This window comes from Pezoporus flaviventris, unplaced genomic scaffold (assembly GCF_033815535.1).
Source record: "Pezoporus flaviventris isolate CSIRO_AGI_PZ_B2104156 unplaced genomic scaffold, CSIRO_AGI_Pfla_v1 ptg000015l, whole genome shotgun sequence".
NCBI classification, from domain to species: domain Eukaryota; kingdom Metazoa; phylum Chordata; class Aves; order Psittaciformes; family Psittacidae; genus Pezoporus; species Pezoporus flaviventris.
Window position 1 is genome coordinate 36,130,773 of NW_026892563.1, and position 27,898 is coordinate 36,158,670.

General features: G+C 47.1%; 1 protein-coding gene across 4 annotated transcripts in view; it reads right to left on the reverse strand.

Moving 5' to 3' along the window:
* The window catches only part of LSAMP (limbic system associated membrane protein), a 983,104-nt gene that overhangs the window by 279,393 nt on the left and 675,813 nt on the right, over nucleotides 1-27,898 (reverse strand). For 2 of the 4 annotated variants that reach the window (XM_061454023.1, XM_061454026.1), the window contains exon 2: nucleotides 22,089-22,167. In XM_061454023.1, the coding sequence (XP_061310007.1) occupies nucleotides 22,089-22,167 (79 nt within the window). Of the gene's footprint in view, nucleotides 1-22,088; nucleotides 22,494-27,898 lie in introns of those variants that run through there. The other 2 variants (XM_061454022.1, XM_061454025.1) reach the window with 2 other exon arrangements.

Genomic DNA, 27,898 nt, shown 5'->3' on the forward strand with positions numbered 1-27,898 from the left:
TAATGAAAACTTCATCTTACTTCACATGTAAAAAGTCTGCAAGAGTGGTTTTGCTGCTGGACTCCCCTGTTCAAAGAAAGGGGCTATTCGCTGCAGATAAAGCCGATCAGTGCAGTGGTGGATGTCACCCTCTCATTGTGCAGTGAGAATTATGCATTTGGCTGGACTGCTTCATCAAAAGATCTCAAAGCACTTGATGAATAGTTCATTAAAGCCTGGCAACACCTCTGGGAGATGGGGAAGGAGCAATGAATGATCACTTCAGTCATCGCACAGGGGCATCTCCCTTTAGACTTGGAAGGTGGAGCTTGTTAGCAGCACACAGATGCACTGCAAGACAGTTTCAGGAAGCTCTGAAGAATACCTCTTCCAGTTGAAAGTCCAGAGGCAATTAGATAGCTAACCAAAGTGAAATTTGGCCAGGAGACAATAAAACAACCCTGCTTTTCCTTAGCACTATTTAACACCTTTCATTCACAGATCTCAAATCACTCTTTGAAGGTCTAAGTATTTTTATCCCCGTCATGTAGTAAGAAAATTTAGGAAGAGGAACTGGTGTGCCAAAACACACACACAATGAGTCAGAAGCAGAGTAGAGAACAAACCCTGGGTTTCCCAGACTTGCTATCCCATGTGTCACACCATCTTCCGCGCCATCTCTGTGTTCACTGCATCTGGATACATCTGTATTTAAAACTTCTCATTGAGGAAGTGAGGCTCGTACATCCAGCTGGCCAATATCCACCGCAGGCTATAAATCCTCAGATAAAACTTTCAATGCGTTCTCACTGCAAACCACAGATTCCCCCATCAATCATCATCTTGCTCTGTATCTCCACGTAAGGAACAGTATATGCTTAACAGACATCTGTTACCAACACACCAGCACTTCCACTAGCAAAGCTCTTGGCTGAAGGATATTGTAAAGAGCAGGACCTAAGCCAAGTGCTGCTTAGGCTCTGCTCCATAGGATGCTCTGAGGCAAAGTGCAGAGGTGCTTAGGGGCAGCAGCACAAGCAGCTTATAATAGTTTGGGTTTTGGGAACAGGAGCACTGCTAGGAGGACCTGTAGTCTTCCCTAGGATTTGGCTGCTTGTCCGGAGATGGCGGGGGGATCCCAAGTGGCTTTATGCTTTGATGGCAGAGGGAAGTGGCTACAGAAGTCTCTTTTGGACAAAGCTTGAGTGCACCTGAAGTGATAAAAATGTTTTTCCATGATGCCTATTCCAGATAATGACACAAAAAATGGATTGCCTGGCAGAGCTGCACTTCATGTCAGACTTGGTTGGGCAAGCTCCAAGGTGCCCCTCCTTCTTACTATTTAATTACTGCAAAAGGAGGTTTTAACAGAGAGAGATGCTATTTGAGACAAGGCTGGTTAGAGAGATAGCCAGGTCCTTAGAGTTAGTAATTAATTACCAGGCATTCTCAGCCTTACGACATTAACTGCTTACCCTTTTAAATAGTAGTAAATCGGAGATACGTGTCTAATTAGAGAGCTGTAAAATGTTTTGGAGGATTGAACAGAGAGAGACAACTTACAGAGATGGAGTGGGAGACGAACTGCTCTCTGGGAGGAAAGGAGACGGTATTGTTACTATGAAAAGCTGTTGTATTTTGTAATGTACCAGCATCTTGGTTATCTGAAAGGACTTCCAGCTCTGCCTGGCTCCACAGCTGCAAGCTCCCTGAAGAGGGGAAACAGGTTATGTATTGGATAACAAAGGATTGATCTCACTTACAAGGCCAAAGACAGACCTTGAAGTCTGCTACTGCTATCAAGCTAGCAGATTTTATATTTCATGTCCTTACAGCAGGCATATCCCCATCCACTCCAAAGATTTTTGGGAAGTATAGACCAACAGGCTGTATTAAACACACACTAGGCTGGAATTACTGCTAGGAGATCAAAAACATAAGGGGCTGTTACTACAGAGTAGATTTACTGTTCTTCAGAAACCCACATTCAGAATACCAACTTTTTCCCCCCTCTAATTCAAATAGTGGGAAAAGAATAGCAAATAAACTAGTCAATGCTGGATTTCTGGTGGGTGCCATGTTATCTCAGTCCCTGCTACCAGCAACTTCTTAAAGCACATTTCAGATCAAAACCACATGAGCAGTTTTCCAGTATTTTGTGCAAATGCTTTTCATTCGCACATCTGCATTGTCCACTGGGAGCTGAGGTCTGCCACGTGGTCTGAGAATTGCGTTACAAGGATTTCCTGTTCCATATGAAATAACACAGCTCAGATAAAGTTCAACTGAAATAATCACAATGATCCAGTAAAAAAACAAGTAACAGGCAAGCCCCAAAGAGTTTGCTCTAAGGGGGTGCGTATTAAGTACTCCTCCTTTCTAGATCTGATTTCTATGGCTATGACCCATTCACCCAGCCTCCATGGCACTTCTTCCCATCTGAATACTTCCTCACCTCTAAAAATCTAATGACCTTTGTAAGATAACAAAAAGACTTTCATTCAAACAGTGCGTAGAGTGGCAGAGCTTTGGGGATCATGCTCTGACGCAGCAGGAGGATGAGTCTCACAGAGACTGTCATCAGGTGTCTTTGGGTTTCCTCTACTAAAACATGCTACTTAGTATCTTCTGCCTGCATGGGACTGAACACTGGAGACATGTTCCTTGGGCAACATCTTTTGTATGATAAGATTATAAACCAAAAGACCACTTGGCACTTTTCAAAGGCATAGGGTGCAAAGACAGTAGTTGTGTCTGAAATCCAATTAGTTTAATTACACTCTGTCTTCCCGAACTGTCCTTGAAGTTCCAACTGGATACTTTCTTCTTTGCTTCTTGTCTTAAACCTGCTGCCATTTGCTGTTTAATAGTGATTGCAAGTTTCACCTCAGAGGTGACTGTGCTTCAGCTATGAGCAGAACACAGCAACCCCTCCACTGGTATGTTCTTACACCATTACCAGAGGTGGCACCTCACCTCGATTCCATGGAAGGCAATAAGACTAATTTAAGAAACAATGAATTTCCACGGAAAAAAGTAGAGCATGACTCCATACCTGTCTTAAGCAGGAGTACTGACACGATGCTGAATGATGCATGTTCTAGAAGGAATTATGTGAGTTACCCTGTTGGCTTCTAACTAACTGCAATCATTCACAAACACTCATGTATGGCAAACTCATTAACACCCTCTGTTCAGAATGGGCAAAACCCCAAACATGCTGATAGGATGCACTGAGATGAAGAGAAAAAACAAGACCAAGTGCACTACTGCACTGTAATACAATGTCCACATCAGGTCATCCTGTGTGAGAGAGATGCAATGGAAATAAAAGGGTTCAGGGACAGTTGGCAGCAATGAGTTAGGGGTCTGGGATAATTTCTATAAAAAGGGAGATTGAAAACAAATCAGGCTGGATAGTGTAAGGATATATAAAACAATGAAGCGTACAACAAAGTCAAATACCCTGATAAAGCTAGGGAGCATCCTGTACAAATGAAATGATACTTCTTTGAGGCTGGATAGTTGGTTGTTGTTTTCCTGCTGTGTGCAATAACGTGTGGAGCTCACTGCCACAAGATAATACCCAGGCCAAACTGTTCCTAAAAGGAGTGTAGTTATTTGAACTGCAGGAATATCGATGGTCACTTTATACAGCATGAGAAAAACCCTCCTCACAACCCCTTTCTCCCAACATCACTGATATCAATCAATATTCTCTCTTCAGACTACATGCAGGAAACAATCTGTCCAGGACACAGAAATTTCTCCTATCAGCAAGTTTTTTCCTATGATTTTGCATATTTGCCCACTTAGGAAGGTTTTATATTCTGTTCTATAACATAAATTAGAAAATGCAAGATACTGATGTAAAAGGGTTCTGCTATCATCTGCTGTTTTCTTAAATTCTTCTGTTTAGGAGGAAATTCATATATGCTAAACAAGAGCCTGGTTGAAAAGCACTCTCTCTTAAGGATTTTTAAGTGTTCAGGCAAGAGAGAAAAATGATCATCTTACCCATTTTAATGAGCTCATGGAGGACCTGAAAAGAAATTTCCTTTTCAGATGGCTTGTGTCCCAGCAGCTAAAATTCCCCCTCTTCCCCCCTCCCATATCACATCATCTCTAGTGACTCCAAGTGATCTCCACAAAATGCTGAATCTGGCATTGACCCATAAGGAAATGCACTCATTCTCAGGAAACTTTTAGGGAACAACAGACAGCTTGTTTCAATAGATTTATAGTATCAGCCCCTGAAAGGACCTGCCACATATATAGCTCCAAGATTTACAGGTCTGTCATTTCCTATGACCCTACCTAGATCTTCCCAACAGAATCGAGTGAACAATTACACACTGCAAACACCTTTTTGGATATCCTGCTTTATTCCTTTCTAGAAAAGCAAGTATGTACAACAAAATTCAACAAAGCACTTTGTAGGTTTCTCTCCTTGACTTCCTTGCTGCCTTTACAGAGATGCATTAATGTAGGTTCCTTTACAGAGATACATTAATGTAGATTCCTTTACAGAGATGCATTAATGTAGGTTCCTCCTGCACCAGGATGCTCATTTTCTGGACCAGATTCTCCTTTTCCCAGACATGCACACTGAGGTGCAAGCACCAGTCACTGATTTTCTCAGGAACATGAAAGCAGTTGAGTGTTCCCTGCATACAGCTTCATTGCCACTGAGCTGGAATCACCAGCTCTGGCCTTGCGGACCCCAATTGAGAAGAGATTATGTCCTGCTTTTGCATTATGACATTCATGTGATATCCTGGTCCAGCAGCCACTGAGATAACCCAGTTCTGAACAGGACACATAAACCGAGGTTCCAGCCTGCAAAGATTTTGGTCACCTATGTCCAGCCACTAATTTGCTGAGAGAAATCTCCTTTTTGAGCCTCAATTTCTCACACTGCAAAGTGGGGAGGACTAATAGTGACTTGTCTCAAAGGAGAAATCAACTGAAATACTTCAGGATTCAGAAATGGCAGGGACTACTGAGCTAAATAATCTCAAAGTAATTCCATGTGCTCTGGCATAGATCTGACAACAATTTAGCTATGTATGCTTTTAATAGAGATGAACATTTTCATTTTCTCTGAGCTTATTTTAGGCTCCATCACATAAAAGCAAAGTCTAAACAAGGCACCACCAAAGCAGAATGCACAATCATTAATTCCTGCAAAGCAGCCTTGGTGCCTGCAAAAAAAAACTCCAGGTAACTCAATATATTAGAATAATAAACATAAAGGAAACCAGGGAACAAGCAAGGACGGGGCAGAAATCACAAACAGAAGCCAACAGCATAATATATGGTACAACTGTAGTCCAAAACAGACCTCTGTGAGGCACTGGGGAGCCGCTGGGAGTCACACGTGAGATGGAGGATATCCAAGCTGTTGTACTGTTCCCTATTACTCCTTGCATCTCATGTGAGCAATTTTAATGTACATATCACTCTGCATATGCCACCAGGACCCCTATGTGCGAGGCCTGCAGGGAGATCTTCAGCTGGCAAGCACAGCACAGCCCCTGTAGCCACAAGCAAAGGAATATTTGCGGATGCAAACACGAGACCTGGCAGCAGCATGCAGTGCCTAAGGCTGAGATGGTGCTGCAGCAGGGGATGTCCGGCTGCTGTCAGTAGGATGGAGCCTGGTGTCAGCTTGGGAGAGAAGGGGCTTCATCTCCCCACAGGTTACTCTCTGCCTATGGGCAGAACGAGAGGGAAGATGGACAACTGTGCCTCTAAACAGGTTGCTTTTGCCTCCTTTATGCCGCATATATTTCTGCAGAAGCAAATCAACCCCAGAGGAGAAGGAACCTTTAGTGCTGGGAAAGCATATTACTTTCTTGCAGGAATGTTTGCTTGCTCTTAACATGCCTGTGTCAATGTCTTATGTGATAGTAATGGAAGCCCTTCTACCCCCCCTCACCATTGTCTCAGTCTGGGGCTCCCCACACCGGCTCTGCCCCTGCAGTACTTCCACTGCTCCAGACCTATTTCTTTCCCCAGCACACCAGGCTCATGTATCTTTAGTGCTCACTTCTGCAGCATCTCCTATTTCAGTCCCAAACCTCTTCTGAACAGCAAGTAATAAAAATGACGAGAATGGGCAGAAAGAATGAGGTTGTGAGGAAAGATTTGGCAAACTTGCTCCATTTTCTGCCTGGATCAAGACCTGAACCCACAGGAAGCCTCCAGAGGTACTGTGTGCTGCAAATGCACTGTGACATTTCAGAGACCTCCCAGCAAATCCTGGGAGCAGAGGGATGGACTCGTAGGGGAGCATTTTCTCTTTGCTACGCAAGGAACTGATGCTATTTATAACGGTTCCTGCTGTCCCCAACTGGGCATGAAGACAATCAGCATCTGTCCAGACCCTCAGGGAGACTGCAGAACTAGGGATGTTGTATATGTGTCTGTGCAGTGCCCGCTGCTAAAGCATGAAAGCGGCAGGATGGGTACTTGGCACAGGGGAGCTATGAAGGTCTGGGGAAGGGGATGGTACCAAAGGGAACAGGTTTTGCATGTTAGTCAAGATCATACAGATGGTTTCTCTTTAGCTGCAGTTTTGAAAAGCCCCCTGCCTACTCTGCTGGAGGCCCTTTCCTGCCAGAGCCAAATCTGGAGCTCCCAAACAGAGAAGGAAAGCTCAAAGGTCTTTGAAAACAGAGAGTGCATTATGCTGGGGAGCTGGGAACTGGAACTCTATACAGGTAGTATCACACACCTTTGTCTGCTTGTCCTGTCAGGGTGAAGCCCAGGAGCAGCACTCTGACCTGATCCCCCCACCTTGTAACTGGTCCCCCCCGTGGCCTCCCTCCAGCATCTCTCCTCCATCTGCAAGCAGCCCCCCTCCCTTCTCCCCTATCCTGCACAGTATCTCCCTGGCTATAATTCCTCTGACTTGAAGACAGAGCTTGCCTGTTCCCCCCCAACTCCTGCTGCTCTCACATGTTTCTTCTCCCTTGCTTCTCCCTCTGACACATGCAGGCTTCCCCACATGTGGAAACCCCCATGCTGAAAGGCCATGCTGGGGCACCAGCCTCCTGCTTCTCTCCCCTGCCCCATCAGCAGCACAGACAATTGTTTTCTTGCTCCATTAAGCCAGCAAATGAGGCTGGCTTAGCTCAGCACCATGAGCCCAGGATCTGTCTCGGCACAAGAAGTAACAGCGATGTGAAAACAGGAGCGAAGGAGGGATTTGTGAGCTTGGCACCACACTCTTCTACCTGCAGACATGCAGGAGAGAGGCTTCTTGAGACCGAATCAAGCAAACTAATGTAGCCTGTAAATGTTTTGGGGCTTGGCCAGGTGACCATGCTGCCTTCTTCGAGGTCATCCACCCTGGTCCAGGAGATGATAAATGAATGCAAGGGCACATCTGCCAAGATATTGACTTTGGCTCCTCTCACGGACTGCCTGCACTTCAGAGATGGGTAATATTCAGCTTGATTATCTCTCACCGCCAAGAGGAAGTTTCTCTCTATGCTTAAAATCATTGGGATGAGCCAAGGAGGAATCGATCTGTGGGAGAGAAATGCTGACAAGAAAGCACAAGTCGGAGACAGGATGAGAGTGGGCGATGGGTGAGCAATGGAGACAGCTTCTGGCAGCTTGCCTGCCCAGGTTAGCAATGGCCTGGGTCACTACAGCTGGAGGAAGATTAAGACCAAACACATTCATCCAAACTTTACAGTAGGCCCCTGTATGCTTTTTCCCTCCTTCTCCAAATAGCTTTTCCTCTCTTACCTTGCTCCTCACATTCCTTTCTCTACTCTTCCCTTATATCCCCACTGCACAAGAGTTTTCTCTTTGCTTTATGTGCCCCCCGTAAGTCACCCAATTCAGTGCTTGAGGAATGAGCCTCAGTGGTTGCAAGACTCACTGCCTGCTCTGCTTTGCATCACACATCACATCCTCAGTGGTGAAAAGCCCCAGTAGCACTCATACACTGTACCACATTCATCCCTCAGGGGGGATATCTCGTGGGCTGTTATCCCAATGCACAGGGTGATGTCACACCAGGGGAAGGTGACATTTCACTAGCAGAACGTGCTGACAAAGCCTCACGAGGTGAACATTCAGCAACATCATCAGACTTGCCCAGGATATAACACTGAGCCTTCACCTTGGTTTTCCTATCACCGTAGTGGTAAAACATTGCCTAAAGTCCTGTGGCCCTCAAAGGGCAACAGATGGGAAAAAGATCTGAGTCTCTCCAAATGAAAATTGGGTTTAGGGTGTCTTGACACTGATTCCTCCTTCTGTTTGCTAGACAGGTTGTCACATGCTTGGTCAAGAGTGGCACTGTCTACAGACTCCTTGGAGCATACAGCTCTCCTGGGGTGGAAGTGAGAAGAGCAGCCCCAGCAGAAGAAATGTGTAAGGACCTCCCATCCCAGCCAGGGTCACTTGGCTTCTTTGCTGAGGCATTTCTCTGAACCTTCCAGCTGTGTTTCTGCCCATGCTCCTGCCATTCTCAGAGCCTGAAGGATGCACAAAATCAAGCAGCAGAAGTAGAAGAGACCCAAAGGAACCATCTAGTCTGTTTTCTATGAAGGATGGATCAGCTCTGCTTCGTCATTTCTGGCACCTGTCACTCCTCATACATGTGCAGTCTGTCCTTAAATCCCTCCAGTGATAGAGCTACACAACCTCACAAGGCAGTTGGATTCAGTGTTTTGCTTCTTTATTGTTACTGAGTCCTTACTGACAATTCAGCCTCTCTCTCTTGCTACAGTTAAACTACTCCTCCTCATCTTCTCCTGTAGAAGACACTATTCCTTTCTTTTGTATCTTATGTACCTGCACACTGTTATTCATCTTTCACACTTAGTCCTCTCTTCTTCAGACCTAACAGCCCCATTTCTATCCATCTCTCCTCACTGACTATTCTGTCTAGTCTTCTGATCATAGAATCATAGAATGATTTGGGTTGGAAAGGACCTTAAGATCATCCAGTTCCAAATCCCTGTCATGGGCAGGGATGCCTCACAGTGGACCGTATCACCCAAGGCTCTATCCAGCCTGGCCTTGACCGCTGCCAGGAATCCCCACTTCTCTCTTCTGGACTAAACCCAACTGGCCTTCATCTCTCTAGAAACACAAAGTACCCCAAATAGACACAAGACTCTACTTCAGTGTAAGCAGCCAACACTGTGCCCAAAGCAGGGACACAGCTACAGCAGAACACAATGTGGCATCCAGTAAGACACTGAATCATAGAATCATCAAATAGTTAGGGTTGGAAAGGATCTTAAGATCATCCCGTTCCAATTCCCTGCCATGGGCAGGGACACTTCACACTAAGCCATGTCACCTAAGGCTCTGTCCAACCTGGCCTTGAACACCGCCAGGGATGGAGCATTCACAACTTCCCTGGGCAACCCATTCCAGTACCTGGAATGATGCTGTGGAATCTGTTGCGTACCCTTCCTTCTCTCTTCCCTGGGAGATGGATGCTACTCCCACTTTGAGCTCCATGTAGAAGAAAGAAAAAGGCATTTAAAAGCCTAACCAATCTATGGCCAAGGTCCTTGAATTCACCTGGCCTGTATTTAAGCACCAGTTCCCAACTCCGGTAAGAGGCAAGCTGCATGTGTTCCTCCACCTTGGGACACACTATTCAAATGGATAGACCCGCATGTTTCTGACTCATTGCCAGCACTGGAGACTGGCCAGGAGAACAGGAAGGGAAGAAATGCCACTCTAAAGGCCAATGAATACGCATGAAACGTGTTACACAAGAACCCCTGTGGACCCCCTTGTCCTGGTAAAGTCCTACAGATGGCCCACCACCAAGCACAGTCGCTGCAGTGGGGAGGATGTGTGGGTGGACAGATTATTTGATATTTAGCTGAAAGAACTAAAATGGGTATAATGCAGTGCTAGGAAGACAGATTGCCTGCAGCACCTTCTGCTCCTGATTATGGATGCCAATCTCAGGTTTACCTTAGGTGCAAAAGAAGCCAGGATGAGTGCGCTTGCACAAAGACTTCAGTCTCACAAAAAGGAAGTACCACAGGAGGATGATAAAGGGCGACCAGTGCTGAGGAACATCCCTGCTACAGCACCAGCTGTAGTTTTAGTTTTCTAAAGCATCTTATGGTTCCATACCAAATGTGTATGAGGCTGCTTCCAGAGTTCCTGGAAAGCCTCTCCTGCAATGGACAAGTCTGGCTGAAAAGATCCTAACTCATGAGCTAAAGATCTGCTACTTCGCTGGTACTCTGAATACCGATGACTTTCCATAACGTTGCACCATCGCTATATTTCAAATGCATCTGCCTTTGCACCCCAGCACAGATTCATGTCATCCCACATCAGCATCCTGCAGGAGTGTCAAGCTCCTCACCCAAGAAAGAACTACAACAGGGGAAAAAAATTCCCCAGCTGCCCCCTTCCAACTTCCAGCAGTAGAAACACTGCGTACCAAGGAAGCACTGCAGGGTATTCGTCTGCTGACAGCAGCAAGGCAGCTTTCACACCAGCCTGCAGCCTCAGCTCTTGCTTGTCAACCACCTTGTCAACCAACAGACTCTTCTTCCACTCTTATTTCCAACTTGGGCTGCAATTGAAAGCAGGAGAAGCAGATCATTGGGATGCAACAGGCATCCAACTATATTCCTGCTAGGAAAAGAAAGGTTTACTGATGATGCAGCCCCCACTTTCTTATTAGCCCTCCACACACACCCTTTCCTATAAGCTTGGAGGACAATAGGCACTGGGCATTCTGTGCAGGATCAAACAAATATACTGGGAATACTCTGCAGGCCCAGCCCGAATACAAAGCACCGACTGAGTGGCTGTGCCCAGCAAGATTGTTTCAAGTCAGAGATCAGAGAGAGAAAGAAAAGAAGAGGAAGAAGGGCCTGGAGTAAGGACAAGTGTTGGGAAGGGGTTAAAAGTTAGGAGGGGATGGATTGAGACAGAAAGAGGAAGCAAAAGAAGGAGGGAGACAGAGAGGGCAAGAAGGAGATGTGACAGACAACTTCGTCAAGCAAGGTGACAAGCTGAGTGGGGGAGTGTGCCAAGCAGAGGGAGCTGGGTGAGATTTGCAAGAGAGAGGCAGAAGAGAGATATTTCAGCTCTGTCTCTCCGATGAACTTATCCATCCTTTCTCTCTCAGTGGACAAATCTCTGCAAGCACACTCTTCTCGTTCCTTGCTGGCAAGAGACAGCCAAGGACAGCAATGGAGAAAGGCAGATGAGGTACAGCATGTGCACAGTTCAAAGGCTTTGGGCACACTCCAAGTCTCAGCAGTAGGTATAATAACAACAAGCCCTAAGGAGCAGGTCTAGCTGGTGGAGGAAGTAACTCCTTTTCTGTTCCTCATTCACATGAGATCTCCTATTACTGCTGCCCACATTTAGCACACTTTAAGGGGTACTGTCCTCATATGCTGCCCTGAACTGCTTACTGCACAAAACCATGGATGGCTGCCTTCTGCAGCACAGAGATGAGAAAGGCAATCTAACTGTGCATACTTCTTCATGCTTTCTGTCTTGGTTTGGGGGATTTTGGTTGGTTGGTTGGTTGGATTGGAGTTCTATTGGTTGTTTTTTTATCTTTTCAATGAACATGAGGCCAGTATTACCCATATCCCCTTATCCATATCCCCCGTCAACAAGTTGTTCCACTTATCCATATCCCCCGTCAACAAGTTGTTCCACTTCAGCCAACTGCCTTTAGTGGGAAAGTTGAGGGGGAAGTCATTACAAGGGGCTGCATTAGCTTCCTATCACAAGGTCTGTGGTTCACAGGACCCAAAGGCAGCACTCACAAGGTACTCACTTGTGTAAGGACTGTCTCAGCATACAGCCAGCACCCCCAAGTCAGCCCAACTACACCCAGGAGTGATTTCAGTTAAATACCAGTGTAACCCAAGAAACAGACAACTAAGCCTGTGTGGGTATATGGCGGGTGCATGGCATGAGCTGTGTGGAAGTGTATGTCATTTTTCCATGGCGTCCCAAAGGACTATGGAAAGCAGTCTGCTCCCTCACCTTTCCCCCAGCTGCAATTGCCTCTCTGCTGTGCTGCCAGCTACCCCAATGGCCAGTGGCACAGGGTAACTGGGTGATGACAGCAATGACTGGCATGGGAAAGTTAGGCAGTGCATCCAAAAGGATTACTTACAAAGAGGAGTGATCTGGTGCTGTCCTGAGGTCCCTACAAGTTCTGCTGCTCATGGAGCAAAGAGGTGATGATGGGAGATGGAGGGGGTGAGGATGCCCAGTAAGCTGTGAGGTCCTCATCCCACTGGCAGGAATGAGAGCCCTGCTAAGTGGGACAGCCAGGATAAGTTTGTGGGGGCCTACCCAAGGAGCTGGAGGACAAGAATCTGCATGAGAAGTGACAGGGGGCTATGGAAGGACCATCCCTGTTTAACCAGTGCACCAAAGGCTAAGGGGGGTAGCAGACAGGAAAAGCAATCCCTACCCATCTTCTTCCACCAGCCTAAAACCTCCCCTGTCCCTTGACTCCTTTAAACCTGCCTGCTCTGAAAGGACAAAACAGGCTCACCTGCATTGAGGTTTGCATGTGCCCCTGCTCATACAAGGAGAGGGGCTCCAAATGCCCCTTCCCCAACAAAGCCCCAGTAAACAACTGCCTCAGCTGGCACTGGCTCCCTGCTCTATAGCTGCAGGGAGAGAGACTACAGCTCATATTATATTGTATTTGGCAAAGGGGACAATAATTTTTCAGGGAGTAATAACTGCCTGATTCCCGCTTTTCTCCAGGCTCAGAGGACACCTGGGAATAGATGGGGGTTTCCTAACATCCCTGTGCTACCTCAGTAGGGTTGCTGCCTTACCATTACAGTTTTTCTCCCCTTTTGAGCATTTCTAACTCCAGAATGCTTATCTATGGCTGGTCCTCTCTATCACAGGCTCTCCTTTCTGTTCCCTGGCAAGATGAGCACAGAGCCTGATGGTGACCAAATTTCTGTTGGGAATATGGGCTGGGGGTGGGAATGGATCTCACTACTAAGGAGCTAGTGTGCAGGAGTCAGCTAGGCTTTGCCCCTGTGGCTCCTCTCCTCCAAAGGAGAAGAAAGAGATAATGATGTTGGAACATTTTAACCTTTCTTTTTCTGAGCTTGATAGGCTTGGCCTGAGGCATCTTTCCTAGCAAAACCAGGCTGCTCCAAGATTGATTGGTCGGGTGCTGAGTTTAAAGGTAATTTTCTCTTGTCACATGCACATAAATTATTGTGGCTCAAGCACCACATCTCACTTGTTCAACTGCTTTTATGCCCAGGCTCTGATGAGAGGTAAGAACCACTTCCAGTGCTCCCCAAGCAGCATCTTATATAAATATACATCAAGAGTACCATGAGCATATATACGAAGTTAGTGTCTGTGGGATGAGGGAGGAGGAAAGGGCACATACAAATCTGTCCTAGCTGCAGAAGTAGCAACTAGAGCCTTGTTTGCTCATCTATGATCCAGTTTAAAATGTTCTGTCCGTGAATGCCAGGACAAGGAAAACTCATCCACTCAGATTATTCACAAGGGGGAGAGAAAAAAAGATGCACATGCACACACACACAAAGGAAGCACAGCTGCAGCCCAAGCGAATTCATTTTCAACATTCATGAAGACATTCACAGAACACTTCAGTGTTATATGCCTGAATTTTGCTGTTTGGAGTAAACACTTGAGCCAGCGCAGGCAGCATGTTGTAGGTGCAATACTGCAGTGAGGATTAGGGGTGGCTCTTCGCTTCAAGTCACAGATTCACATCATGTCCCAAAGTACGTGGCCCCCTTACTTTAAGGCACAGACTCATGGTCTATTGGTGTGTAGCTCCTACTATTGTTTGTTGCAAAACGACTTTGGAAGTACCTGCAGTCATCACATTCCCCATCCATCACACAACCTTATGCAACAGAGGCACACGTGCTCTGACATATTTAAACACAAAACCAGCGGCAAGCAACAGCAGCTCTGGCCTGATGTGGGGAGTAGACCCCTTTCCCCCTGTCTGCTTCTCTCTTCTTCTCCTCAATACATTCCCTTCATTGGTTTCTTTCCCTCTGCATCCTAAGCAGCTCACACAAGGGAAAATGCTACAGAACACAAGGGAGACTCAGCTGAAGCCGTGAAGACAAGAGCTGTGTGCGTTGTTTCTTCCTCCTCCATAAATACAGCTGAGACGACGACTGGATAATTGGCTAAGTGCCTGTCAGCTTAATAACAGAGAGAGAGACACAGAGAGGGAGAGGGAGAGATTTGTATTTACTATTCAAAGTCATGGATGCTGCCTGCCAGTGGATTTTAACATGGGTTTTGTTTGCACAGCGAGGCACAGAAAGTGACTGGATGTGCAGCTCTGAGTCATGGTCTCCCTTGCCCAGCCTCATGTGAGGATGCACAGCCAGTCTGGGATGGGGGCAGTGAGCTGTCATACAGGTACCATCCCAGTTATATCCCTGCATTCCTACAGTGGAAAAGCACTATCACCTCCCATGGTGAGGCACTGTTGTTACCGATATACTAAGTGACACCATGTTAGGGGCAATGACAGCGGTGCATCTCTAACACGGTCACCCTGCTGTCCCTGAGAGGAGGGAGGTGCTGTGGCACTGTGAGCTGTGGGATCACCCCTACTTCATTTTGCAAATGCACAGCAGACGATTGATGCTTGGGAGCTGGAGCCCTCTTGGCCTTTCCTCCCCTTCATAAAGCAGGGGACCCATCTAAGGAGAGCACTTCTGATGAGAAACCACTTGGGCCTGTCTCGCCTCTCACAAGCATGTACGTGTGAGACAAGCCTCCCTGCTCTGCGAGTTTTTACTACTTCCCTGTGCCACAGAAATGCAAATTCCAGCAGTGAGAGTGGTTCAGGTTGCTGCTTGAAAGGGGCAATATTGGCCAGATCTATCGTGGTGTTAACCACCGAGCCTCTGGAGAGGAAGGTGCAATATACATTCTTTCAGAAAGACAAAGATTTATGTTTTTAAGTGTGAGTAAAAGGATGGGAAACATCTACTGTGCCCATTACTGCTTACAAGGGAAGCTATGTCATGATGTGTCAGATTTCAAATGTTTTCAAAAGCTACGGATGCAGGTTGCCCAGAGAAGCCGTGGCTGCCCCATCCCTGGCAGTGTTCAAGGCCAGGCTGGATCGGGCTTGGAGCAACCTGGTTTAGTGGAAGGTGCCCCTGCTCATAACAAGGGGGTTGAAACTGGATGAGCTTTAAGGCCCCTTCCAACTCAAACATCCTATGATCCTGTTTGCTCTTGCTTTTTTTCCTGTAGCAACTGAGGTACACTAAAGCAAAGGGACTTTTCCGTCATTAGCGATAGTTAACTGAGGCACAGGAGTCAGAAAAAGCCACTCAGACCTCCAAACAAGCAGGCTGTTATCCCCTCCATTGGGCAGTGCTGCCTCTCACTCATACCATGCTTGCAACTTTACAAAGTATATGAACATTTGTACAACTACGTGCAAGAAAACACTTCCCATTTTTAAATAGGGGCAAATGTAGGGAAACACACGCTTGCTTCCAGGCAAGCAGCCCCCCCCCAGACCTCATGTAGGTGTGTTACTGCAAAGCATCTGCTGAACTCCATCCCAGGCTTGATTCCATCCAGTGGGAAAGCCCACCCCCAGTGAAATCAATAGAGCTGCAGCAGGGCCATTTCTCCTCTCTTTGCAAAGGGCCAAGCACAGGAGGGGCACATCTGGCCTCTCCCACAAAACCAAGCTACTCCTAATAAAACTGCTGAAATATACACGCTCAGGGGTTCAGATGATTTTGAACTAGCTATTTTGTAGGCAGAGGTGAAGCTTATCATTATTAGTTTCCATTACTTACCATAAAGCCAGGCACGTTAGATGCGCCTGAAGCCTGAAACAAATGCTTTGGTGTCAGATTCATCTGAAAATCGTATTCTTTTCTTCTTTGGTGAGAGAAAAGAAAACTCAGTAAATTCCTGACTTCACCTCTATGCCCTCCATTGCACTTACTGCAGCAGAGCAGTTCACATGAGCCAGAGTGAATTTTGATGGACAACAGAACTAGGGACCTTCAATGAAAACAGCAATATTCAGCCTCACTGTAAGTCTGTTGAAGCCCTGCCGCTGCATCAGTAGCAAACTGTGGCCCTACAGCTCTGCCAGAATCAGATGCCTGTGGGTCTAGGTAGAAAGGGCAGGCACGTGTGATATATGTTTTGAAAACTTATAGTTATGAGATGGCAAATTCCAGTAACTATGAGCTATTTTAAGACTAGGTCTTTCTTCATTACCTGCTCAGGAGGGGAGGGGAGTGGAAGAGGTACCAACTCTGAGACACTCTAGGTAACACGTACTACTATATAAATTTTAATGCCACCTAAGCAGGGAAACATATGGTACTTAGCTGCACACTGGAGTGTGTGTGCAGACTCAGGGGAGGAGGTTAAAACCATACGGTTTGATACTGTCTCTCCTCCTCCATCTTTCTGAATGTAAATTATACATAAGGTATTATTAAACATACTTCGTTTCACCACAGAAAGCCTTTTTCCTTTCTAATTTCCATTCCATCTATGCTTGTGATGGGTTATTCCACTCTCAGAAAACGCAGTATCACAAAGGCCCCCACTCACCTATGTGTGTGTGTATATATACATGAATATATATATCTAGTGTGTGTGTATAAGGAGAGATGCTAATAGCTACCCTCTAACCATATACATATTGCAACTTACTTTATCATATGCATGTGCACACACTCACATATCTATGTATGCACCTGTGTCTTCATATAATGGCACCACCTGCTGCCAGACCTGCAAGTTCTGCGTCATCTGTTACTACATTTATTTAAGAGGAAAGCATCAACAGAGCACAGCCCCTTTTACACAGATCCCAACATACCCTCTCTTGACAAGCGTATACCAGATTTGATAATGAAAGCTTTGTATATACCAGAGAAAGAGGAGAGCATCCGTGACTCGCACTCAACACCGGCACAGATGAGGATGTCCTCATCATGAGGGGAACCTCATGTTGTCACATTTGCTGGGTTGTTTCGTGGCTGAGGCAAAAGGCAACCGCAGCTAATGGATAGGTCGTGATGCTGGGTGTGCCTAAGCCCTGCTGCACAGCCCTGGGCGAGTCCCCTCACCTCCTGCCCGTCCCCAACCTCTAATAGCCTTCACGCCCTGTGGAACAAGGGATCTCTCTCACTCTCTGCTCCCATGGCACTTAATACAAAGGGTGCCTCAATGTAGTGGTGGCCTTTAAGTGCCACAACAATGCTACTAATAATCAAGGCTACAATTTTACTGCCAAGACTGTATTATTATGTAGCATTATACCTTTGAACATGCTTATTCTCATTTCTAGCAAAGGGTTCAGCTCAGTGCTCGCTGTTATATGCTAATTATAATTGTAATCTGAATAGCTTTTTCTCTTGAAATAACTATATTGGGCTTAAACTTGGTTGTGATGCTGGCTTGCTACTTTGCCTGAGGTGCCTCTGTCCTCTAGTATAGCTTCATGTGTAGGATGTCAGGAAAATACTGAGAAACCAACAGCAGAGTTTGCATAAATTGCTTATATTGCAGGATTACACCAGCAGCACTATCATTACTGCTGATAATTTGATTTAGCCTATCCTTTGACACATGTAACTTGAATAAACTAAGTACCCATAGGATGGAAGTTCCTAAATGTGCTATCAGCCAGAACCTTCGTACTATTTAAAAATACCTGGTAAAAATGGAAACTGCCCATTCTGTTAAATGTTGTGTTTCATCAGTGAGCAAGCATCAGATTGATTTAATTCTTGATGAAAAGTTGATGCTCGGAAAAACTCAGGAACAAGAAGCCAAATTCTGGCCTTGGCGAGATCCCAGTTCTCTACCAGGCTGAGCAACATCTGAGCAGCACTCAGCAGCTTAAGCCCTGTGTGAGTCATTTTTACCTCTTTATTAGCGGTCCCCAGGAATCTGCCCCAAAGACAAATGTGGTATTTCTGGCAGTGCCCTTGGGCTTTGGTGGATTTGTACTGGTACAATGGAGCAGATGGGAATAGGGATGTGACCCATTTTGGTTCCAGCTAGTCATGAGCTCTGTTTCAGAAGTCATTAAAGGCCAAATCACCCCTTGTGCCAGGACTACTAAAAGCCCTGGGCAACCTGCAAGTCACAGTGATGCCCTCAGAATGGTCCTTTGAAGGCATTTTAGAGTGATGCTGTAGTGGCTCCCGAGAGGAACCTGACAGGCTGTTCAGGTACCTGGATCCCATAGCACTGACTTCATCACCACTTTGCCCTTAAGCCATTTTAAGGGCCAAACACAACACAGATGCACAGTTCCCTCCCTCCACAGTTTGCAGTAGCTGCCCTTCACTACTGCACATGTCCTGGCTTAGCCAAGGTCCGGCTGTTTCTCATCCCATCCCTATGCTGAAAGCACGTAACAAAGCAAAGGGTCCCTGCCTTTGCTCACCCAACGCTCTCAGAGCAACGGAGGTAAGAAGGGATGTTGGAGGCAGGTAGACAGAAAGAGGATTTGGGGTTGGGGCTTGTTTTACTTTTCCCATTTTAATTAGTTTTGTGTGTTTATTGTTCGGAGACTATTTCTTTCCTAACATCAAGCGGGGAAGTTGCATACAAAACCTGGCAACCTCACCACCATAATCTTGCAAGCAAAACATGGGCAGGAATTATAGCAAAGAGTCTACTCTCAATGCACAAAATAAGGGTCAGTGGCTTTCTTCACTTGCTGAAGACAGAGTTAAACAATGAAACCTTAGTACATCTGACAGGCTCTCTGATATATGGTGAAGCTCCCTGCTCTCTTCTCTTGGCTCAGCCCTTCTCGCTTGTTGCAGGTCTCAGACCCCTCCTCTCTTTTCTTGCCTTACTCTAAGGATCATTAACCTTTTCCCTGTGGATAGTCTATCATGAGCTATTTTTGTTCTCCCTGCAATTCCCTGACTTCCCCATGCCAAATACTCACTAAAAGTCATCAGCCTTCAGCAAGGCCAACAAATTAATCAGATCTGCTGCCAGGTCATTTAGGAGATGAGCCAGTATGAAGTTAGGAGCAGTTTTTAAAAGTCCATAGGAAGACACTAGTTGAAGTGCCATAGCTCCAAAAAGTCATATCCAAACTCCTGAGAATAATTCTGTTCTGAGTAACAAGCTGCAGATGAAGCCCCAGAGGAGTGGCTTCCTTTACAAACATTAGGGCTTATAATCAACTATTTTTCTCCATTTCATAGATCAGTCCACCCACCCATTCTCCCACCTACAAGTGTAATGCTATATACAAACGTATAAGGCCTGAAAGGAGAAGAATCATTCAGAATACCCTGTCCTTGGTGCTTTGCTGAATGATTTGCGCCACAATTCACATGAACAAAATGGTTTTTGTTATCTTAATCACTATGTACAGGTTTTGATTTCTCTCCAACTACATATCTTTTTTTTTTCCTCTCCCTCCTACATTTCCATTTCCCTTCAAGCTACAGAATGGAGCTACCTGGCACTGGTAAAATGCTGCTGCATGCTTCCTCTTCCCTATGAAGTAGATGCATGCAAAGATAGGTGATACGATCTCCATATAGAAATCTCTTACCTATCTCTCTGTGGAGGTAAAGATCTGCTCTAAACACAGTTAGTATAGATCATCTAATGGTTTTCCCCATCCAGCTCTTTCCTTTGCATTGTCAGTAGTGGATCTATAGGCAGGAAGAGTGAGATGCTGGGAGTTTTTCAAACACAAGGCTGTCTTAAAGTAAGTTATCTTTTGGAGGGTCAGGGAAGCAAACCAGCCCTTGCTTTAAGAAGCTGGGGAAGTGAAACACCATCCTGCAAGAGGTGTACAGGACAGAGGGAAATCTCTCTCCCTCCAGCCTCATGTTGCAGTTCTGTCACTTAGCACAGCCTGGCTTTTGCTCCTCCTCTGAAAGAGGGAGTGAAACATCCCAGAAACCTGGGGCTGGGCCCAGGGAAAGGGAGATGAGACAACTGCCCTTGCTAGGAAAGGTGAAAAGCATATAGCCAGCCAGAGCTGCCTAGAGTGTGGGAAGGCAAAACCTGTGCACTCACCAGAGTTACTTCGTTCTGAAGCACAGCCTGCCAGGAACATGTTACATTGCTCAGGGCAAGCAGTTCCATGGCCGGGTAGTGTGCTGCTCCTAACTGCATCACTTGGCACACATCTGGCTGGCACAGCTGGATCACCTCACCCAGGTGCTCTATTTCAGTGCCTGACATAACACTGGTAAGCTGCACACTATCATGGAAACCACTTCTCCCATGCATCCCCGTTTTGCTTGCTGACAAATGCTTTACACACAGCACATGCAGGCACCACCTCCACCATCCACTCAGCCCTCTCTGCTGCAAATGCAGCTTTAGCACACAGTGTCTAGATAAACTCCAAAGCTCCAAGGTTAAGTGGGAAATAGAAATCCAGTGACCCCTGTCTGGGCAAGCGAGCTTAATGACTTGTCTGCTGCTGTGTATACCAAACATGCACCTGCAAACATCTGCCTGAGCAGCCCCTCCAAAATTAATGATTGATGGAAGTGATTTGCCTTTAAAAATGGGATAAGTCAGCTGGGAGTCCCACTAGAAAAGGGTTAATGGGATATATGGATTGCTAGTGAGTGGAAGGGAGAGGAGAGAATCCAGGAGTTGGAGGCAACACCCCTTGTTAGGTGTTTACCATGTCACATCTAAACCCCTTCCGTTGCATATGCAAGGCAGATGAATTACTCTGTAAATCCTATTACTCTGTGTGGATAAATCTTATATGAGAGTTAACAAGTCTGGAGGGCTGGGGAATGGTAGCTGCTGAATGGATATTCCAGGATCAAAACAACCCAGCACACGGAGCTGAGAGAAGCAATATGCATATATACACAAACACACACACAGATCCCTCTTCTAGCATCCTTCTGCCCTGATCCCACCTTACTAGCTCACATACCCCTCTATCATTAAATGGGAGGGATGCAGGACACAGGGGATCATGTAGCAAAGCATTTGGTGACATCTAGCAGGATTTATTTCAGAGAAAGGAAAAGAAAACTTTGCTGCTGCTGTTAGCTTTACTAGCAGATTGCTCCCTTGATGCTTCAGGGTATGTGCACTATCAGCTCCTCATACAGATTACAGACTTATTTTAAATCACGTCCAGTAGTTTTATAGCCATCATACACAGCGTGTGCACATGCTCATATGCGCTGGGTTTTCCTTCTGTAGGGAAGTTACTGCAGGTAGAAAAAGGAGCCTACAGGAAAAAGACGAGTGCATTTCAGCTAGTTGGGACGCTCCTGACTGAAAGCCGAAGTAGCCTCGGAACTACCTTTACAAAGCCTGCGCAACGATAGAGAGATATAACACTCAATACTGCCGCTGAACAAGGCTTCATGTGTAAAGACCCCCTCATCACAACAGCTCAGACATGTAAGCACAACGTACGCCTGTTTACTTAGCCCTGCAAAGAAAGCGACACAGGGAACCAGATACAAGCCTCATAAACACAGAAGCTGTTACACCATTTTTTCACCACCTTTTTTCAATTATTTTATCCATCCCCCCTCCTTAAGGGCAGAAAAATGAGTAAGTGCAATTAAAAGCCAGAGTTTCCCAAAAGAACTTGCCTGTGAGTTCTGGCAGCACCAGGGATAAAGTTTTTGCATGGGTACAGGAAGAAGCAGGGGAAGATCAATGGAACATCTGGAAACACAGCTGGATCCCTTTTCGATTTCTCTATTGATACTGCAGGGCTGGTGGAAAATGTATGCTCACGAGAGCTGGCTAACACCAGCAGATCTTTCCCCACTGAAACCCTTTTGATCCAGAGCACTACACAGAGGAGAGTGGTGGCAAGAAGTGCCCAAAAGCTTTTCAATTCCTTTATATATGTATATATAAATCCTTAATATATATATTAAAGCATAAACACACACGCAGAGCTTGTTTGTAGCAGCAGCTGCTGCTGCAGTTGGAGAGATAAAACAACACACACGCTCTCAGAGACACACAGGCACAAATCAGCACCGCATCACATGTGTTATGTTGCATACATGGCAATACAGTGCACACATAGGAAAGGAAAAGTTGGCAAAATGCCCTACCTGAGGATGGCTGTGTCCCCCTGCCTCACGGTGATGTTATCGGTACCTCGGGTAAAATCCACGCTGCGGACTGGCAGCCCTGTAGGGAGAAGGCAAAGCAATCTCAGTAGGACCAGCGGTAATTGTTTCCGATCAGGCTGAGCCCTCGCTACCATGGCTGGTCTCGTCGAGTTTCGCTGCCTGTACTTGTCTCTCTCTGCCTGGTGCGTGTGGATGGAGAGATGTAGAAAGAAAAACAGTAATAATAGTGTACAACTCTCGCTCTGATCGACAGCCCCTGAAAGGGGAGGTGATTTCACAGTCCTCCTTTAGCTGCCACTTTCTCTTGTGCTTTTCAGTCTCTTGCAGGCTTCTTCCCCCCTCCTTGCCTTCTTTTTTAAAGCTTCTTCCCCCAGAAAAAGTCTTAGCACAGCCTTCAGTTGAAACAAGGGAGGCAAAAATGAAAAAGCCAAGAGGAAAAACTCAGGTAGCAAAATAATTTAAAAATAACAACAATTAAATCGACCCGTTTGGAGTGATGGAGAGGGGGGGGAAAAAAACACCACAGGAAAAGGAGCAGTACGAGTCCTGTGCCGCCGGGCTGCGCAAGTGGATGGTCCTGCTCCAGTGCGCGGCTGTGCAGCCTCCCAGCCCCGAGCTCCCTTCCTAACCCACTTTCCCAGGCGGAGCGAGGCAGGGAGGGAGGGAGCAAGGGAGGAGGAAGGGAGGGAGGGGAACGAGGGAGCCTCACTCGGGAGACGGCAGCTCGGCACCACCGCGGCAGCGGCAGCAGGAGGAGACCCGACAGCGGCGCTCCCCGTCCTCCTGCCGGGGGTACCGCCCGCCCCGGGGACCCCGGTACCCCCCCACCGTTGAGCGGGGCTGCAGCCAAGCAGCCAAGGGACGGAGGGGGGCACTGCAGCAGGGAGAGGGGCTTGTGGAGAGATGAGGGCTGGAGGGCAGAGGGGGGAAGCGCCGAGGGAGAGGGGGCTGGAAAGGGGAGGAGGGAGAGGCAGAGAGGGAAGGGGGTGGGGGAGAGCGGCGCTGGAGAAAGAAGGGGAAGGGGAGCGCAAGCGGGGAACTGGGAGCAGAGCGGGAAGAGGAGAAGGCAGGAGCAGCCTGGAGCAGGCAGCACAGGCAGCAGGGCAGAGAGGATGCAGAAGATACGGCCAATATCCACAAAAGGAAATACTGAGGAAGGAGGGAATGGGGGGAGGGAGAGAGCAAAGAAGCTGTGGCCAAAACTACAAACAACTTGGGTTTGCGGCCTGAAGCCACAAGCTCGCTGATTTACAGAGCAGCATCCTTGGCAACTGCCTCGGCAGCCTCATCCCTCGCTTCACCCCCCCCCCCCCCCCCCCCCTCAGACTTTGCTCTCAACCACATCAGCACATCTCTCCCTCCGCTCAGCCCTTCCCGCCTCGTTTCCCATCCCCGTAGGGCCGGCCCGGGGACAAAGCCGGTATTGAGGCGGGCGCTGCGGTGTGAATGCCCGCGCTGTCCGCCCCGGCTGCCCGCAGCTGAGCCCCGCGCCCGGCGGCAGCGCTGCCTGCCCGCCCGTGCTCCCACGGCTCGCGTACCATCGCCAGCGCTCGGGGAGGGACGTGGGGTAACGGGCAGGAATAAGTCCTGTGCCAGCCTACCATTCACCCCCCCCCCCCCCCCAGCCCGCTCTCCTCTGCCTGCAGGAGGGATGGGGAGAGCTGCTGCTCCAAGGGATGTTTCGCTTAACGTAACCGTTCGATGGCGACAGCACGGCGTGGAAGCACAGAGGGAAGGAGGGGGGGGGATTGAGAAGCAGGTGGAAGAAAAAACAAGGGGAACTCCACTGATAGTGGCTGTCTTGCATGGTCACAGGGCTGCTCTGTATGTGTGTGCGGAAAGGGACAAAACAGGTCTGGAACAGAGCCTACTTCACCTCTGCTCCTGAAGCCTTCTGGGGATACAGTGGACCCAAACTAGAAAGTCTCTGTCATACAAATGGCCACATGGGATCAGATCAAAGATCTAACCCCGTGTCCTGTCTTAGACCACAGCCTCAAGCCCATGCCTACAGGAGGGCACCAGCACAAGGCAGGCGTGCAGTGCTACTGCCCCAGGGCACCGCTCTAATTTCCAGTGATCTGTGGCTAAGGCATGTCCCCAGCCAGTGGCTGGGTCTTTGTAGTTAATGGCCCTCGATTGATTTTCTTCTTCTGAGGAATGCATCCAGTTGCTTTCTGAGCCCCTAGAAACCGGCCCCTGCAGCCTTGGTATGGAAAGGCTGTGCTAAGAGTACTTAAACAATCCCCACATGTGTTAAAGTCCCACAAAATAAGGGCTAAGGTCATGACACAGCTGCTCCAGTGCCACATAGGCAGCCGCAAAAGAGATGATAGCTTTGCATACAAGCCAAGGAGGCAGCTGATTCCGACGCTTCCCCAGCAGGAGACTTGGTAAGGATGGCACCAGAGAGGGGGAGCAACAAGAAAAGGGTTAATCCACACGTTGGATGTTCCTAAACCACTGCAGAGAGAGCTTTCGCCTGATGGGTATTGCTCTGAAGAAAACCATGCTGCTGATAGAGGAGTAGTCACTGCTCTAGGGTGACAGACAGCACAAGGGACAGAGGGATGCCATCAGGCTGCTGGCATCCCAGATGATAGGCATGACCAAGAGGAAACCTCTGTACTCTTGTGATGGAGTTCCAGTATAGCTGAAAGACTTGGTCCCATATGAAGTTACCAATGACAGAAACACACCCCTTTTGTATGTGAGAGTGTTGCATGGATCCTTTCTACAAGGGTCTCTCACATATGTTTCCTCTACATTTAAGTAAGAGCTATGGTATGTTAATTAAATGCCAGTTGAGTAAGGGAAACATATTTGTCAAAGATTAACTATTATGCAATGTAAGAAGCATCTGCCACCCGACTGCTAGAGCTCACTAAATATTTCCTTATCTCAGAGTATTTACTTAGGAGGCAATAACTATCCAGTTAAATCTAAATTTAATGCTTAGTTAAATATAGTTCATTGAAAGTGGCACCAATATGTTTTATACAGAGAATAACAGAGGGGGTTTCAGGGATGGAGAAGGAAGGAATCCTGTTCCCAGACTCTGGTAGCAACCTCACTTTAGGTGGGACTGCACGTGTCTGTGCCTCTCTACAAAGTGAGGCGCATTAGAACCCACTTGGAGGCCCCTCTCTGCTGATATGGAAGTACAGGGGAAGACTTCATCATCTTAGTTATTCACACAATCCTTATTAGTACCACCGTAGCATAAGTACTTAATAATAATAATAATAATCATAATAAAGGGAGAGAAGAGGAAGAAATTCCCTTGAGGGTCTTGTAAGCCTTGGGAAAAGTAAAACAAAACCACGCTCTAAAGCTGATAGGTCTTATTTGCTTTTAGAAGCGTACAGAAGCAAAAGAAAGGGGTTGCCTGGGTGTAAAAGGCCAAACAAGCAGGAATCACACAAATCCCAGGAGAAAGCCTCCTGAGTAAAATAAATAATGTTATTTTTGTACGTGCTCCCAGAAGTAGTAACTCTCTGGACCCATCTCCCCCTGCTGGAAGCAGATAAGGAAACAACAGCTCTGCTTCCTAACTTCTGAAAACTTGAGGGAGCATGCAGGTAAGCAATCGGAGCATGGACAGCACAACTCCAAACTGCCATCTTTTAAGGCCATTTACCAGTACTTCTGGAAGGTGCAGGGGTGACCGACCAGTTTTTGTCACTACGCGTTTCAGGAACGGATGGGGCTGCATGAGCCCTACAGGTACCACATCACCCTGCTCCAATGCAAAAACGCCCTGTTCAAAGGCAACAGGGCCTAGAGCAGCACCCTTTGATGAGCACAGGCTATACCACAGCACCAAAGCCGTGACAGAAATGCTTGGATGAAAGGTTTATAGAGATGCCTGTGTTTCCATGCTATGGGTGTGGGGTGGCTCTGTGTGCATGCTGGAAGGAAAATAGCAGCACAAGTAGACATAGCTCTTACTCTTCCTGGCTTTGATGAAAACATGCTGAAGACATCACGATCTGGGCATCTAAATCAGCCAATGGAGGGACTTTCCATGCTGGCCCTGGATAGGCAGCCTCCACTGAGATATGCAGTCAAGATGCTCTGGGGCTGGAACTCAGGTCACCTCTGCCTATCTGTGTGGCAAATCAGGTTTGAAGTGACTCAGGGACCAGCCTGAAGTGCCATCTGTTTTTCATGGGGAGTCAACAGACACTGAAAGCATGGACTGTGGCCACAAATAGGGATAGCTTTATTTTTTGCATTTGAGGTGTCTAAAAGCAAAGAGCAATCCATGGGCACTTCACGTAATGCCAATTGCAACAGCCATCTGTATGATGTGGATGGCTGCCCTCTAGGAGCTGGAATGAAGTTCATCATCTCACATCACAAACAGCAACAGAATGGCAATTGCTGTTGCTTGACTGTCATTGGCTACCAACCCCTGGTGACCTGTTCCCAAATATTGCTGGGATGGGGGAAAAGACATTGCTGATAAAACACAGAGAGCTGCTCACACAAGTCTCCAGACCCTCTCATGACCAACACAGTTGTTTTAAGGGGACTGCATAACTGCTCTGCCGGAAGAGTCCAAGCACCAAGGGACTTTATTGAGGCTATCTGCAATGATGAGTGAAAACGTATGATGCTTTGTGAGCTATAACGTGGTTAGTCAAGATACACTGCTGTACTCAGCAGCAGGGCCAGGTAAAAGCTTTTCAGCCATGCAGCTTTGTTGCATCAGTAGAGGAGTTATGGAGAGGAACAGGGAAGAGCCAAGGGATTTCAGCACATGGGGAGGAAGATTAAGGGACCATGGCAGGGGAGTGACGAGCTCTGCTTCCTGTACCTGCTGCTGCTGCTACATGCCCATATTTCTACCCTGATGTTTAAGGGCAGCATCCCACTCTAGTTTATTAAGCAGCTTCGTTTCACTGTCCTTTGGTTCCTAGGATGCAGGGAGCCACAGGAGTAAAAGAGAAGAAGGAAAGGCAGGACTAGGAGAGAGGTGGAAAATCCTTTCAATGCAGTAGGTGCCTCTAGAGACAAATGGTGGAAGTGGGCTTCCCATGGTAAAGGCCCTTCTCAGACTTCAAGAGAGAGTCCCTGTGGGCCATACCCTGTCCATTCCTTCAGTAATACCTGCCCAATAAAGTGGCCTCTGTCTATATGAGGTCACAGTCTGTTGGAAAGAGCAGAGAAATACTTTATGTGACACAACTGAAAGGAAGACAGTGCTAAGGACAGGATGCTGTCTACCAAACTTCATCCTGCACACACTGGACCATCAATGCCACTTATTCGTATCCCCAAGGCACTTATGGAAGACATGTTATAGGGAAAAACTCTGCAGTTTGAAAAAATACATGTGTATGATGGCTCTAATACTAGAACTGTTCCAGCATGTGCCTTATTTGAAGAAAGACATGGGGTGCATGAATATTTTGCAAGTCTGTAAATTAAACTGGCTTTTGATGCTGAAAATCAGAGCCACCCTGAGGCTCACAACAAGACATGTAATGCAACAAGACCAAGCTTCCTCTGAAGTTAAGAAGTCATTAGGTAGAAGAATTTACTGCATCGAGAGTACTCGGGTCGTAACTATAGATGATAAAATGCATGCACAACACCTCTAAGAGCAGTCACTGAGCTGCAACAGAACTTCCTCCTGCACAAGAACACAGCTGATTTTCACCAGTTACAACCTTGTTACCATGCAATCTATCTAGTTTCTGAATTGATCACCTTGGTGTGGACAATTTAGAGGCCAAGGACCAGGTTCTCTGTTTCTGTAAGCTGACATATCACCACCACTG